The sequence below is a fragment of the Phaenicophaeus curvirostris genome, chromosome Z (genome assembly GCF_032191515.1).
Source record: "Phaenicophaeus curvirostris isolate KB17595 chromosome Z, BPBGC_Pcur_1.0, whole genome shotgun sequence".
Taxonomy (NCBI): domain Eukaryota; kingdom Metazoa; phylum Chordata; class Aves; order Cuculiformes; family Cuculidae; genus Phaenicophaeus; species Phaenicophaeus curvirostris.
Window position 1 is genome coordinate 1787517 of NC_091431.1, and position 17407 is coordinate 1804923.

Consider the following 17407-nt stretch of genomic DNA (forward strand, 5'->3'; position numbering starts at 1 on the left):
CGTTGCCTATGTAAATATTTGTATGTATTTGTATTTTGTAGAGCTGTGTAAATTCATCCAGTGTTTTCTTTCCAGTATATGCTTCGTTTCCATTTAGTTGCAATACTTTCTTTCCTAATGTCTAAGTGCTTGAACTTCTTAAGTCTTTCAAGGGAAAATTTTAATCATGGTTAGCATAGTAAATATTAGAGGTTTTTTTTCTTCTGAGGCCTTTTAGGAGGGAAGAGGTAATGGCAGTCTTAAAGCACATAAAGGAGACTGTCACATCAGGGCTATGACATGGTAATACAGTAGATATGCAAGGGATAGATCCTCTAAAAACACTGCTAAAAATAAAAGCAGTTTTGAAATTATTAATGTGTATTGGTAATTTGATCTAGTGTGTAAGTGGAACTTCCATAAGCAGAACTAATTTTTACAGATTGAATCAAATGATGTGTTCTGGGAAATACTTCTCTTCAGTGACTGCACAACTAATGCAGTTAGACACTTGCAAATAACTCTTTTTAAGTTCAAGTGAACTAAAAATGCAGTTGTGAAAGTCATTTAGCATATTACAAAACACAGACATTTAAAATATCAGTGAGTTTATTTAAGCAGTAAAGAAGCAACAGTGGTGTTATATTATGTTTGATTTGTGTCTTTTTTGGTTGGTTGGTATAATTACACAGTAAGTAAAACTCCTAGAATTTGTAATTCTAAAGATTCTATCAGAAGCTAAAGTAGTTGGAAAATTGAAACAAAAGATTATTTTTTAAATTATTTTTTTAGAATTCAGGTGAAGTTGAGCTGGCGATGTGTATAGTTACTGATGTTACGTCAGACAGCATTCCTTCTGAGCGTGAAATCATATAATGTAAGTTGATCTGACAGTGGGCCTGCACTAAACACTTAGTAGACTTTGGTATGTGGTTACTGCAAGTGACAGCTCTTCAGCATGGTGGCACCACACAAACATTTTTCTTTCAAAAAATGACATTGTTTGAAATTAAAATATACAACATCATTTCGCATAACAAATGCATTCCTTTTTCTACAAGGTTAAAGTTGAGCTTCTCCAGTGTTTCACCTCAGTCATCAGTGCTGCCATCACTGCTTGGACCTGAGCAACCAAAGCAGTTGCTTTGCACTTCAGGCAGTTAGAATCCCACGAAGCTTGATTAATTAGCAGTGTAATTCAGCAAAACATGTAGGAGCAAAGGGCCTCTTGCACGGGTTCACTCCATGTGTGGTACCACTAAGGTACTGTCAAGCTCCTATGGTTAGGAGAGGTTGTATAAGTCTTAGGTTTATGCTGTTTATAAATGCATAGAGAGTAGTATTCTGGTGTCCGTCCCCCCTGCTGTTTCGACATCTAATGTTTTTATTGAATTTGAGTGATGAATGTACTTTTAGCCTGTTTTTTTCCTGCCCTTTTAAACCAATAATAATCAATGTGCAACACTGGGTTGAACTTCGAAAATCTAAACTTTCATTAAAGAGTGCGATTCTATGTTAAATTTCCAGCATGTTGGTTTAAAAACCATGAGTACAGATGCTGTCGGAATCTTCTCATTCAAAAATACAGCTGATTTGATTAAAAATAATAGTTCTGGATCATTCAGTGCACATTATTTCCATCCTAAGGATTATTTCCATCCTTTTCTCCTAAGGTAGAGTAGATGTTTGATTACTGTCTGGAATTGTAAGCGCTTCCTGTATTTGTGCAGGATGGTACTCAGATGTTGTAAATATAGCAGTAACCAAGTTAAGCCTAAACTAAAAAAGCTAAACTGAAGGATAACTCTGTTTGGATTTTGTTTACAAATATGGAAGAAAACACTCAGCACCGTCTGTCTGTGTGTTTATAGACAACAGGAATAGCTCTTCATGTAGGCCCAAGTATAGTTATTAGCTAAAAAGCTATTACTAAAAATTGATTGGTAAAACAGATTTTTTTTTGAAGTATTTTTATATTTAGACTCATGCTTACCTTTAAAAGATCCAGTATATTTCAAAACATCCTGTTGCTTTAGTATTCCAGCTGATACTGGCCCATGAATATATCCCATGGGTATATCTCATGAGTATATCTGGTATCCTGCTGCAAGCCGTTTAAAGTGTTTAGCTTTCATAATGATTTTCATACATTTTGGCATTCGCTGAATCCACAAAACTTCTAGAAGAGCGCATAAAAGTGATAAAAGCAGTTCCATTTAAAGTGGGGGTCCACAGGAAAAGGATTTATCCAAACCAGAATGCCTTTTTACAGGTACTGTCTTTTGAAATGTTTCTAATGGTGTATATTAATACAATCCTCAAAAATTGAATATACTTTTAAAAGTTGTTGGGATGTGAAATCTGACATTGTTAGTGGTGTTTCTCTGTGGTTCACTTTATTAGTAGCTTGAGTAAATTCACAGCCACAGCCCTTAAGCAATTTTATGTGCAGCCTTTACCACGTAGCTGGGTGCATGCAGTATTAGTTCAGGTGCTTTGGTTCTTAGTAGTTTTCCAGTTACTTGCAGACAGGTCTGATCTTTTTTATTTAATTATCCAGAAATTAGTTGTATGGTCAGGACTAAATTCATAGAGTCTGACCAAAACAAAAAAAAAGAATTTGCATTGTTTCTGGGCTTCACAGTCCAGAGACTCTGAAGACAGAAACCTTTTTAAATGATGATGAGTCATAGGGACAGTTCCATTTCCAAAAGTGGTCTTTTGTACTTCTCCAGTAGGACAAGATAATAGAGGTTGCATTTAAGTGACCGTTACAGTAATGTGACTAGCGTTCTTTAAAAGAACAGAAGAAACTTTTGCAGCCTTCCTTAAAGATACACTTGTGTTTGTCTTTTATCAGTAAGTCACTACTACATCAGTAAACTTTGCTTAGAACAATGTAAATGACCACTAATATGTATTCAAACTTGCATAACTAAACAGAAAATTTATATTGGGTTAAATTGATTCAGATTTATTTGTGGAGAAGATTTTACACTGCTTAGCAGACATGATATCAAAAGTAATATGAAATTACAATGGAAAAGTACTATTTCAAAGCACCACGTAATCTTGCAAAGGGAAAATGAGAGAACAGCATGTAAACAGCATTAGTCTCGAGTCCTGAAGTTATAATGAGTAAATAAACGTTTACATGATCACAGTAACAGATACCTTGCTGTGGTTTCTCCAAATGGGTTATTGCAGTAAAGTTTCTTCAAGTAAAACTGTCAATTCCCCAATTTGCCATTTTAGCATACTACCTCATTTTTCAACAGTACCTCGCCCAGGGGTTGCGTCTCCCTCTCTAACCTTTGTCTGCGTTGTCAGCTTAGATTTCAAAGCACGCTGTGATTGAGTCCAAAGTCAATGTCATAGCCTCATAATGGCATTGTTACCTTGTCAGTGGCACTATAGAAAAAAACGTAGGGAAATTTACAAAAGAATGCTTTGCCTGCTGACTTGGAAAAAATGTTTGTGCTGTTGAAGAAAAGGGGATTGCTTAAATTCTGAAAGTTGCAAGCTAGATTAATAAATTGTTGCGGAGAAAGGTGATCCAATATGCTAATGTTGAACTGTTGTCACTATCTACAAAGAGCAGTCCCTAGCTCCTTGAACAGCCGAGTTGTTTAGTTCGGTAGCACAGGAAAAGGTGATGCTATTTTCACTTGGCTGTTCTTGTTGGCTCTTGAAGCAGGAAGACTCATTATGTAGGAAAGTATCCTGGATATGATTTCTGAAATAGCAGAACTGACACAGTTTTGGCAGAGAGGTGAGAAAGAGGCTTCGAAGAAGGGGATAGAAGGAGGGTTTGGAAATTTGGCTTGATTTATTTCCCTGTATCAAGGTGCTGCTCTCAGAGGAAAGGGATTCATTAGTTATTTTAAATATGTCTGAGTTGGCAGATCTTCCAGAAGCTTGCAAGATGCTGAAGACCACTCCACATGTCCACATTGCCCTTTTAGGCTTTTAAGCTAGGATTGCTGTCTGCAAATGTTGTCTGCCCTTACATCAGATACTGGAGGAGTCCTCCTTTGAAAAAAAAACCAAAAAACAAATTACTTGTTTGTCTGACTTTCCTGACAAGGCAGATGTTATATATAGAGATGTCTGGGCCATGTGGCTAATAAGGATGCCCTTGAATGTACTTAGAAGTACAAGCACAGTGGGGTGTGTTTCCGAGAACAGTGATTTTATCGCACCAGACTTGATCCTAAAGGCTATGCCAGCTTTAACAAACAGGTAGTGCAGTAAGAGCAGAAGGTAGATGGATTGCATTGAGGACCCATACTACCTATGTTTCAGGGGACCTTCTGTACAAGTTGCAAGAACCACTGACGTTGATGGTAGGGTATGCTAGGCTCTTAAAAGAGAAAAAACAGTGATGTGGAGATCTTTTTAACTGTCTAAACTTTGTTAGTTTTCAGGTCTCAACAGAAGTGCAGTTCTGCCTGTAGAGTCTGCGTTTGAAAAATGTGGAGTACCTTTCAGTATTCAGAATTGTTTTCATTTCCTGACTATTGCCCCTGCTAAAAATATCTTCCATTCCACAATATGAAAAATTACATTTTAAGCACCAGTAAAGGCTTTTTGCCTTGTGGCCAGTCTTTTCAATTTTTTTTTGCTATTGATGTATCCTTCATTCTGATATAGAAAAGGCATTCACTGTCTTGCATTTCATTTTCTACCTGAATTTAGGCCACTGAGCATTAGAGACCTAGGGGCTTACAGGCCTCTTTTACTGTAGTAATCATTGTTTATTATGAATTTTTTTGTGCGTTAGAAGTATGTTCCTTCAGCTGTATAGTTTTGTCATACATACGTAGCTTCGATATCACATGACAATACTCTTGGCTTTGAAGCTTCAGCTGCATGGAGGAATCCTAAATCTCTTTCTTGTAGACGGGATGGTGGTAGCAGTAGTAATTATAAGTCAAATAACATGAGGGGATCTTACGTCTTTTCCTTATAGATGTGATGTGGTGGTAGCATTGGTAGTGCTGTCAGTAGTACTAGTAAGAATAATATGACTCGACTTGCTGTTTTACAGTGGCCCTAAGACCTCACAGAAAAATCCTGGGGATTGCATCTGCTCTGGTGTCTTTGAGGTTTAAAGAATGTGGTATTCGAGATACTTTGAGTTATGTATCCAAATTTTATTTTTACGAGACTAACTTAAGGTACACAGATGAAGAGGTGTAATTCGTTTCTCTGTGCTCCTGTATCTCCATCTGTAAACCTGAGATAACTGGTGCTCACTTTCAGAAGAACTTGTAAATAAGTCAGTTGATTGGATTATCGGAAAGGATGAGTTACTTGGTGTATATACTTTACATAGTGACTGTGCTTCAGGAAATAATTTAGGAAATGTTTGGCAGTTAAACTTGGGACACACTTAGCTCACTTGAAATATATTTTCACTTCACTGTCTCAGTAGCTGTTATGTGAATGTGCACTTGAAGGCAGGAGAAGATGTATTTACTTTGTGACTTATTAGTGTAAGGATTTCGTAATTAATATCTTACAGGAGGTGCTGAAACAGCTACAAGGAAGTATTGAAGATGAGGCAATGGTGTCTTCTGGACAAATTGACTTACTGGAACGACTTAAAGGTAAATCTGGAATAATATTTTAAGTAGGTTCATTTGTTCTCTGTTTGTTCTTTGGGATAGAATATCCTAACTTGGCTGTATCTTCTTTCCAATGCTGACTCTGTTGGTAAGGCATAGTCTCAATGTTTGTTATTTTAACTAACTATTTTAAGACAGTCCCCAAAAAACCACCTTCCTATGCTGCTTTTGTGCTTTTGCCACTGTTAGCCTCGGGCTTCGTGTGAATTGCTTTTGATATAATTTGCTTTTCATTCAGTTCTGAACAAATATATTTGTTTAAATTAATGATGGATTAGTTCCACTGATTTTCTAAACGCACTTGCATGCCCAGCCCTCTCCATGTCATATTAGTGGAATTGTATCATCATCCTGCAAGCTGATGCTCCCTTCCCTAGAATATGTGCTGGAATGTGCACCATCCCATTATATGGAATGTGCAGGGCAAGCCCAGACCACTGATTCCCTGTATAATATCCGTTATCCCTACCCCTGAGCCAGAAATGTCATAGGACCTGTCTACATTTAAGGGCCGTGTGGTGGTCAGAGTTGTCTTACATGATAGTGAAGCATCTGCAGGATCTCTGAGAAAGCAGCTGTTAGTGAGTGGGCCATAAGAACAATCTGTATGACATTTATGCAGAGCTGCCCGTTTCTTAATTCCTCTGGGAAAGGTGCAGGCAGGCTCGTGTAGGGATACTGTTATGATTGTCAGGGCTGCTGTTTGGCCATCTGCTCAGCCAGCTACAATTCTCCATGTGTGCCAGTAGGATTGGTTTTGCTCACAGTACGTTTCTCTGTAGGTTCTAGTGCAAAATGTTTCCATCAAAAGATTATGGATTTGTGAAGGAAATAAGAAATTAAGGTAAAGCTTGTCTTTGAAATTTGAACTGGCAAACTTCAACTGTGAAAATGTTTGCTCTTTACCATCCAGAACTGAACTTGGAAAGTACCAACTTCCCTGGAGTGAAGTTAAGGCCAAAGGTGTCTGTGCGTTCATATGGGAGCCGGGAAGGGTCTGTGTCAAGCCGCTCAGGAGAGTGCAGTCCTGTTCCCATGGGATCATTTCCAAGAAGGGGATTTATGAATGGAAGCCGAGAAAGCACTGGTTATTTAGAAGAGCTAGAAAAAGAAAGGTAAATGTCTTTGTTTATTTAGCCAGCACAGATTGACTTCTAATTTTCACATCAAATTTTACTGACTCGCTACTATTTTAGCTATCATGCGTATGGTTTTGATCACTGATATGTTTACCTTGACAGGTAAGGAAACCAGAAATCTACATTGTATTTAGACACATACGAAATATACAAAATATACATATAATACCTCTTAACAAAAATATATAAAAGATCTTAAAACACGTCATAAAATTTCTACTGCTTCCTCACATATATATATGTATGCATATTTTTGTTATATGCATATATAACTCTCTCTCTCTATATATATATGCATTTTAGTGTTAACTGTTTCTTGGCCAAAGGTTGTTTTATTTTAATCAGCAGATTGCCAGTAACTGAAATATATTTAGACATGAGGAAGTGGAGCATCCCAAACACCTTTTTATTTCTTCACCACTATTGATAAATGGTGAAACTGTAACGATGTGATGGTGCATCTCTCCCTTTTGTTTTAAGTACCGTAGCTGGTTGATCAGTTATTTAACTATTAGCATACGTTTACCTGGTGATTCTGCACTCTTGGCAAAAATGCCAGTTAAACAAAAATGTTTACTCATCTGCAAGATGTTGTTCCCACCTGACATTGTGTATTGACAAAATGATGAAACTGCTTTTCTTGTAAGATAGTGGTATCCATTCAATAGGAAGAACATACTTTCAGGGCGTAATACAGATTTATAGTACTTAATCAATCCCTTACAAAGGAAATGCAAAATAGAGACATGCAGCTGTTCCTGCTGAAGACATCTTTACATCTTAAAATGAACCTGACTGAAATCCCAAATGTTTTCAGAAGCTTCTCTGTAAGACAGGGTTTCCTAAAGATGTGGTCATAATCAGGTACTTGATGGATAGGTTGTCAAGCGTGTGGTCGCAAAAATGAATAAATAGCAACACGATATTTTTATGCCTAGTAGTCGTTAACAAGTGAAAAAAAAATCCACTTTGGAATCACAGAATCATAGAATTAGCAGGTTGGAAGAGACCCACCGGATCATCGAGTCCAACCATTCCCATCAATCACTAACCCATGTCCCTCAGCACCTCATCCACCTGTCCCCTAAACCCCTCCAGGGAAGGTGACTCAACCACCTCCCTGGGCAGCCTCTGCCAGTGCCCAGTGACCCTTTCAGTGAAATATTTTTTCCTAATGTCCAGCCTAAACCTCCCCTAGTGGAGCTTGAGGCCATTCCCCCTTGTCCTGTCCCCTGTCACTTGGGAGAAGAGCCCAGCTCCCTCCTCTCCACAACCTCCTTTCAGGTAGTTGTAGAGAGCAATGAGGTCTCCCCTCAGCCTCCTCTTCTCCAGGCTGAACCCCCCCCAGCTCTCTCAGCTGCTCCTCTTGTTCTCCAGCCCCTTCCCAAGCCTCGTTGCTCTTCTCTGGACTCGCTCCAGAGCCTCAACATCCTTCTTGTGGTGAGGGGCCCAGAACTGAACACAGGATTCAACACATAATACAAAAGTTTGATGGGTAATAAGTGGTTTATGGGCAGCCCTTCAGAAGCCCCTACCTTAATGGGCCTTTCCAGATATTCAGTAGAGATTTTACTCTCAGGAGCTGAAAAGGGTGTGCTTTTCATCCAATAAACTATGTCTAGGTCCCTTTATTTTGATTCTGTCAGTAGAATCAAGGTAACTTCCCATGGGTCCATACTGAGCCTCTTCTAGCAACCACTCTATTTTCATATTTTCCTGGTAAGGATCACTAATCATATTTGTTCCGTTGTATAAAGAGTGGATTCCTGTGAATCTCTTCCCACTTGCTCATCCCAGTCTTAGGGAATCTAATGTGCTTGCCATTTTCTGCCTTGATAAAACAGTGTACTTGCTCATATTCTTCCAGCATTGTTTTTTACTACATGTGATACTAAAATCTTTAATTATAGTTAGGACTTCCATTCATGATTCAAGTGAACTCCAGGCCAGTGAACTGGTCTTTGTTTCCCAATAATACTGAAAAAGGGGGGATAAGGATATTTTTATTTCAGATGAGCTTAAGCAGCTTAAGCTGATGGGGTAAAGATTTGTGCTGCCAAGAAGATGATTTGTAGAGGCCTGGTCAGATCACATCTGGCTTCATTATTACTGAAATGGTGGATAATCCAAACCATCCTATTCTCTTTCAGAGGGTGCGTAGGAGCATGTAGGGCATTGATGCAGCCCCTGGACAGCCAGATGAGTGAGAACTTGGGGCGAGGGAATGTAGGACCACGACTCTGAAATCACTACAATTTCTGGGAGATTATTAGCCACTTATTTTCCAATGCTTTATGCCTGAACTTATTTGGCATACTCAGTTTGTGTTTCTAAATGTATATATTAAACGCACATTTTTTGCAAATAGAATTTTTCTGGCAGTTAGAGTTTCAAAGAGCTTGTGGAACTTTAAAAGCCTCGAAATACAAAAGTATTTTAGAAGAAAATAACATTTTTTTGAAACTTGCAGGAGGGGAACATTTCAGTGCAGTAAGTTAACACAGTGGCACAATATCTGCTGCTCTGGTGTTCAGGTGTTTGGGCAAGGATCAAATCATGTATTAACTGTGTGTGGACTTCACAAATTCATGAGATTTTTATTAATAAACTAATTTACTAGATGTTTCTTACTTGTTTACATTAACAACCAAGAAAAAATAGCTAAAATTTGGTTTGTGTTGAAAAAAATCATTTAGCTTGGCTAACAGCAATTTTGCGAGGGGAAGAAAATTATTACTTGGTTTACTTACCGGTGTGTAGATGAAATCATCTGCCTGTTTCTCACTTGCTTAGCTCTCCTCTAATTTCAAAGTCTAAAAAAGTAAAGAAAAAAATGTGGGTTGTTTGATTTAGGTTACCAATTTAGAATACACTGTTTATTAAATATCTTCTACTTTCTCTCTGGCTGTTTCCAGGTGTATTTGATAAGAAACTGTATCAACAAAACTTTTCATTATACGTGGCAGGTTATTTTTTGTTTTGGTTTGTCTTTTGCAGTTTGGTGAATTTAATAATCTCACTTTTGTAAATTCTGTAATTTACCACTAAGGTGTCAATCTTATGATTTTTAATGTTTGCACACCTTATTGCTTCTTCTTTTTTTTTATGTTGATTTTAAGCATTTTCTCTGTCTTGTGACTTCTTTCTGCCTGTATTATTATCTCCCTTTGAGTGACTGTACAATTTACCTAAGTCTTTACAGCGTCTATCACCAGTGTTTAATTGTCAAGATTTTATTTTTTCACTTACCAATTGAACTGAAAATCTTAAATGTAATTGTAATTTACATAATGCAAGTAGAGTGCCATATAGTTTGTTTCTCTCCTCCTTTTTAAGTGGGAATAACATTGGCGTAATTATGCAGAAGAGATTTTTCAAAAAAAGAAATCAGTTTTCTGCTTTTGTTCAACTTCATTTATTGTTGGAACTTCAAAACTACCACATGAGAGAAGTCTTTTGAAGTGGCCACTCTTCAAAAGCAGTTCTAATTGGAAGCTTTAAATCATAAAAATAGTGTGAAGTTCCAAAAGTTTGCTTCATTTGCCTTGCTGCATTCTCACTCACTAAACTTGGCAGAAAACAGAACTTTCTCTGATGCTTTCAAAGTCTTGATACACACAATTTTGGGGCATAAAAAGATGGAATAACTGTGCAGGGTTTTCCCATTTTTTTAAAAATTTTTTTTCCTCCATGCTCAGTAACTTTTTGTCTGCATTAAATGCTCTCCTATCCTCAAGAATTTCCGAAAGTCTGAGAGGGAGCTGTACTTATGGTTGGTTTAGTGTCCAGTACTAATATGACGTGCATGGGCCAGCTGATCAGACACATCCAGAGAGGTTTGCTGCTTATTTTCAGGGAAGTTGAAGTGCAACCTGCTACATTTGTACCAATCCTTCAAGCTTTGTGTTGAGGGATTTTAAAGACATTCTTAAACCTAAATACTCATGGAGCAGCAATACCAAAGTAGTAATCTCAAATAAAGCATTACTCAGAAGCAAAAAGGACACTATTAAATTAAAAGAGCATCCTCGGGTCATGCATTATGTTGTTTATGGAGCACTGCTAGTTCTTAAGTTCTTTTCTTGCTTCTAGCATACTTTGCACATGTCAAAACAAATTGAATGACAGCGTCTCACAAACTGAATACCCTGTGTTTTGCAAGAGGAACTTAGTCACACCTTTGCTTAGCTGAAAGTAACCCCTCTAGTTTTATTACCAGTTCTGTGATATCCAGAGGCAGAATTAGTCATTTCGCATTTTCAAATCTTCATGTGATAAAAATGCTCGTATAAGGAACGCATGAATTATGCTTTTGCAAATTTGATTCACAAACTGTACGCTAACGGTGCCTGGAAATCTGAGGTTGGGAAAAGGGGAGTAATGCAGAATGCCTGCGTACGCAGTGGTCAGGTACCCAGGGTGTGGGCAGGTGAGAGGCCAAAAACATTACTTTTCTTACGGGCTTCCCCAAGAACCATCTGTTGGCTTTTCCTTCAGTTTGTCTAATGGAGTTCCTGCAGGCCCCAGTCCTTGTGGCTGAAGAATTACTGTTTCCAGTAATTCTGCTATGCTTCTGTGCAGGAGTGCGGTAACTGGTTTTTGCTTCTTTTCACTGATTTTGATTGTTTACCTGTCCGATATAAAAGCTGCCCAGTAAATGACTTTAAATAATTCTATTTTGATGTAACTGTTGAATCGAATCTGGGAATTTGTCTCATTCTTTTCATGTCTAAAACCGTATAGCACTATTAGATGTGTGCAGTTTTCAGCCTTCTGCTGTTGTAGTGAGGGATCCTGTTAGCTTTAATTTTCTATTTGAACCATGGTCAGGTCACTCACACTGGATCTGTAGTATAAGGTTAAGTGATCAGAACTAGTTTGAAACATTTGTAAAGCAGGAACAAAGTCAAAAATCCCTTAAATACTTACTTTTATATTCTTCTACATGAAGTTCTATTATGTGGAATTTTTTTTCTCTATTCATGACCGGGATGCATATTATAGTAGTCAGGGGAAATCTGTATTTTTGTAGTATGTGGTGTTTTCATTCCCTAACAACTTACAGTAATTATCCATAATGTGTTTGTGTGCTTTATAAAGGCTTACATGTCTTTTGCTCAGAAAGCCCACAACCTGAGTCTAGAGGTGCAGAAGTTAAGGGATGGGAAGTAATACGCGGCAAACTTGGATGCAGCTTTCTGTCCTCTGGCTAAGTGTTGATTTTAGCATTTCTGTTAATGAGCAATACTAAAATGTCAGAAGGAAGAAGAGTGCTTACAGAAAGCATTTATAAGAAACTGATAAACTCATGCTTAAAATGAAAACCAGCCCCCCCTGCAAAAAGTAGCCAATCAAGCAAGAGTGGCTTTTCTGTATATGCCTGCTAGCCAGATCTTGCCTGAAAATTCTAGTATCTATTTCAAAAAGTTTGGTGACAGTGAATGCTATGCAACTATATTGATAAAATTGACAACTATGTAAATGTAGCTCGTGAAATATTGATAAAATAGTATGTAAAATTCCTAATTTTATGCTTGGTAGTCAACATTTATTAATCCTTTTATCTTTCTCATAAACTACTCAGGTACGCACTGTGCTTATGATAGCCATTTAAAATGTTCTAAACAGCTACAAATCTATCCTGTCTGTAACATTTAATGGAAAATACTCTCCTAAAGTATTTTTAATATTTACAGGAATAGCTTCATTCTGTGTGCTCTAACCAAAGGTTAGATATGGCTAGAAAAGTTAGTAAGGAGAAACCGCAAAGTTAGATGAGATCATTTCATTCACTAATGTGGTTCAGGGTTGTATACTCTCCTGTGGCATCCAGGCCTTTTCTAAAATGTAGCTTGATGCATTGTTAAAGCTGGATTGTCTGAAAGAAGCAGAATACCAGCTAGTACCCAACTAATATCTGTCACTTTCACAAAATACCTCTTAGCTTTAGATTTCAAAGTGAAACGTGTATAAAGAAATGTGTGTATTTTCCTCCTTCATAGATATGGATCTGGTATACACAGAGCTGATGACTTGCTTAGTACAGAGGCATGAATAGGTTGTTTAGCTGGGACCAGGGAACTGCATCCAATTCTCAAATGTCTTAATTCCCTCTTCAAACCTTATTTCTCATGTAACCTTTTTTTATGGATATCAATGCCTATTTTTATACCTGTATATGGTAATGAGATCTTAGTAGTGAGACTTTGGCCGCTTCTCTTTCTAATAGATCTCTTTTGCTTGCGGAGCTTGAGAAGGAAGAGAAAGAAAAGGACTGGTATTATGCCCAGCTTCAGAACCTGACTAAAAGGATTGATAGTCTTCCCCTTACTGAAAATGTGAGTACCCTCAGTATGGTTGGTCATGTATCTGGTGCTATGACCTCTCTTTAGATGCTGTGTATTTTTTATTAATTTGGTGACGTTCTCTACTTTAATTTTAGTTTTAGCAATTTTTTTATTCACTGTGTAAAACTAACAGCCTAAATAATGCAGCTTTTCATGTATAATTTTACACATTAAAGTTCATACCTACCAGTACAGACGTCAGTAGTAGAAAGGAGAACTGAAAAGTCATTATGACATGAATTATACACTACTACTTCAACTCTGTCCTCCAAAGGTAATTTCTCTATCTGTCCTGTTATTCAAGGGATTCTTTTGAGGACAAAATTAACCCAAGAGATAATTTTCATAGGTGCTCTTATTTCATAACAGCAAGTAAAGTTGTACTATACCCTGTGCAGGTATTGTTGCTCAAAGCTTTTACCTTGGCATCTCCAAACTGCTATAGTCAAGTCACCATTATCTGGGATAATGAAGATGTCTGATATGGAAGATAATAGAGGTTTTCCTCTTGTCCGACCTCAGCAAATTAATTACATTTGCAGTGCGTTTTTTTTCACGCCTGTAGGGTGGGAAGACTTAGTTACCCATCTTTACAGAGTAACCCGTGATGAGGAATCAGTCAGCCTCCTGTAAATGGAAATAGTCAATGGAAACAGTTCCGTGACTGGGTTAAAAGCAAATGTTACGCTGAGTCATGGCTGAGCTTATCAGAACACCAGAAGCAAGGGGAGAAGATCCGGAAAGGATCCTGAGGAACTGCAGCCTGTTCCCAAAGGCAGTGTCAGCTGTATCTGTCACTCGATTGTAGGTTTTAAACTTGTCTCCCCAGTTTCATAGGTAATAATTAACATAGCTCTTATGATTAGAATATCTTATTAATATCTATACTAAATCTGTTTCATGGTGATTATATCAATTATGACTCAGCTCCAGCCACAACAGGGTGACAGTTCCTTGTCTTTTTAGTAGCATTTTAGGTCTTTGTAAATGTTAGTCCTCTTCTTGACTCTCTGAATTGGTCTTGGTGAAGTCTTCTGGGAAGACTGCTCTTGGGCACTCGCTTAATTGCAAACGGAGTAGTTACCGAAAACGAGCGAAGTGCTTTGCTCCTGTCTTGAAAAATGTATCAGCATTAAGAATGTCTTCCCTTGAGGTATGGTGGTGTTGTTCATGAATTGAACACTTCTTCTTTTCTCACAGGAGAGTTAAAAATAGGGTCGATAACAGTATTGGGAACACCAGCACTATGTACAGTAGTTAGATACCTCTGAATATTTTTGAAAATACTGATTCTGATGCCACACGTCGCAGTTTTGTTGATAGGCTGACATATGGTAGTAGCCAGATGCTCCAGGCTTGTAATAAGTGATACTGTCTCAATGGTTGTATACTATGTTTAGTCATTTGACAAAACTTATGGAATCATAGAATGGTTAAGGTTGGAAAAGACCTCTAAGATCATTCAGTCTGACCATGAACCCAGCACCACCATGCCTACTGAGCTGTGCCCTGAAGTGCCACGTCTACGCATTTTTGAACTCTTACAGGGGTGGTGACTCCCGCTTCCCTGGGCAGCCTGTTCCAGTGCTTCACTGCTCTTTCAGTAAAGAAGTTTTTCCTGATACCCAGTCTGAACCTCCCCTGGCAAAACTTGAGGCCTGTCATTTGTTACTTGGGAGGAGAGACCAGCACCCACCTGGCTATAACTGCCTTTCAGGTAGTTGTAGAGAACAATCAGATCTCCTTTCAGCCTCCTCCAGGCTAAACAATCCTGTTTCCCTCAGCTGCTCCTTGTAAGACTTGTTCTCCAGACAATACAGCTTGCAGGTTGTCTGTTGGTTGAACAGCACTCTGTGCTCTAATTTTTAATTAATGCAGTAGTTTTTCAAGGATCTATTATTATTTTTGTTTGTTTATGAAGTTTAGTGTGGAAAAGTAATTGTTCTGCTTTTGTTCAGAGAAATACATACTTCAGTTAAACATCATTTACTAAAAAGCCTTCTCTGTACTTCAATTTCAGTTCTCCTTGCAAACAGATATGACCAGAAGGCAACTGGAGTATGAAGCAAGGCAAATCAGAGCTGCAATGGAAGAACAGCTAGGTACTTGCCAGGACATGGAGAAACGAGCACAGGTATAGTTTATCTGTCTTTATTAGAAGGAAGGCGAAAAGTTTTCCTGTTCTTTTATTAAATTATTGGTAGTTGTATCTTTATTCAAGTTTCCTTAACCAGAAAGCATGCATCAAGGAATAATCTTTGAAAACAAGATGTTCAAGTAAAATGTAATTCGCATACATATCTGGAAGTTGTTTGCTCTCACCAGGAGTTGTTTTGCATTCATGTTGAGGACAGGTATAATTCTGTATGCAAGTCACACCCATTTGGAAGTGTAACCTAGAATGTAATTGTATGAAACCTGTAAATGAAATAATCAGTTGCTTGCTGATTATAAAAACTACTCCCCCACCGCAGCAGAGTGACAATTTGAACGACCATTTATTTCCAGAAAGGTTAAATAACCAGCTTGGTAAGATATTCTGCGTTTTTTCATGACGAATGTTAACAAAAATAATCCCTTGCAATAAGAATGGTCTCCTTAGGTTCTTTTTTTCTCATCAAGCTTACTCAACACCACATTTCGCTACGTAAGAAGCATTTCTAATTAATTTTGCTTGTAATTAGAAAAGCTACTTTAAATTTTTGAGTGATTTAGTAGCACTTCTCAGAAATTTCATACGTCTATAAGTATTTAGCAGAACATGTCCTGCAGTTGTCGGGTATGTACATAAAGGCTGCGTAGGGATTTCTCTGTATAGTTGGACTCAGACAGACCTGAATTTAATCTGCCTGGATAACAACTGGCTCTGATCTGGAAGCCGTATGGCTGTGTTATCGAGGTTTATAAGCAGTGGTGATGCCCTGCACGAGTTCAGCTGTGCAATTTGTATCAGCCAGTCCTAAGCGAAGGCAAAGCAGTCTTTGGATTGTCATTTTTTATCCTATGGCAAAAGAAGGTGTTATGGCCTTGACACTGTGACTTGTTCTTCTGCTGCTAACAAGCCTAAACTAAATAGGAAGAGTAGGCTGTCGGTGAAATTCTGGATGCAGTGAGGCAGAGAATAAATTAATTTTTCTCAGAGGAACAATTTGACTATAGTTATATCACTATGAACGTCATTAAGTGTCCGTAGAGCAGCTTCTTCTCCACGTGTCCTTTTTTAGTTTCATGAGAGAAAAAGTGCTGCCAAGATGTTGAAGTACTTAATGATTTTCTGAATTAATGGTTTCTAATGGTTAATCACAACTGTTTTATTGTCTTTGTGTATGTGTAACACTTACTGAAAATACAGTATCTATTGTGGTTATGTGCAGATTATAAAATATGAAGTAAATGCTTCTGTATGTGTGTCTTATGAACTTGACTGGTAATTCCCCTTGGTTTCATTTTGCCCAAGACAGGTGCCAAAACTGTTTAGTCCATTACTGTACAAACACATGAAAGCAAATTCTGGATTATTTCACAGTGACGCATAAATGTGCAAACTGGACTATTCGTATTTGGCAAGTATAGTGAACTTCCGAGTTCTTCAGCTTTTGTTCTTCTCAGTATTTAACTTCTACTGTAACACAGTGCAATGCAAAATGTAGTTGAAGGGAGAGAAGTGGTCAACTCCATGAAGGCTGAGATCACAGGCATCGCTGTATTAGGAGTCCCAAAGATTATTCTGTAAGAGAGCTGATAACCTGCTGTTGACCAAGTAATTTATGCACTAGCCACACTTCCTCTTGGACCTTGAAATAATGGCTTTCTCCTTTCATCTGTCATGATTAGGCTTTGTTTCCTTTAGCTCACTGTTTGTGCTTGCAGTTCTGTGAAGATTGTAGACAAGCACATTCCCAACAGTCATGCAGAAAGATGCATTAGAAGACTGTTCGTAGTTTATTTTAGCTTGTTTGATTATTTGCTGTCACTTGTACCATACCCTGAGGTTTAAAACTTCACATGCTAGTTCTTACTTGGAAAAATGAAAAAAAACCCCATACCTATCCATGTTTTATTTTGGCTCTTTGAATGTTGTACCCTGTACACTTAGTAGTAAGTAGAAGCAAGCTTCAATTTCTGTAAAACCAAAAAATTCCAATTCCAAGACTGAAATAATGTTCACATAGAATTATTTTTCCTTCATGCCAGTACAAGAAGGATCTCAGGTGGTTTTGTTAGATTTAGAGTTAAAAAACTCTACTTAAAAACTCACAAGAATTCTCATAAGAATTTTTTCCAAGATCTTTAAAAGTTTGCTAAAACAACA

At 37.7% G+C, this 17407-nt stretch overlaps 1 protein-coding gene across 1 annotated transcript in view; it reads left to right on the plus strand.

The window, feature by feature from the left end:
* Positions 1 to 17407, plus strand: part of APC (APC regulator of WNT signaling pathway) — a 92701-nt gene that overhangs the window by 42248 nt on the left and 33046 nt on the right. Inside the window, exons 3-6 of the mRNA XM_069880762.1 lie at positions 5507 to 5591; positions 6523 to 6724; positions 12978 to 13086; positions 15116 to 15229. Of these exons, the coding sequence (XP_069736863.1) occupies positions 5507 to 5591; positions 6523 to 6724; positions 12978 to 13086; positions 15116 to 15229 (510 nt within the window). The remainder of the gene's footprint in view (positions 1 to 5506; positions 5592 to 6522; positions 6725 to 12977; positions 13087 to 15115; positions 15230 to 17407) is intronic.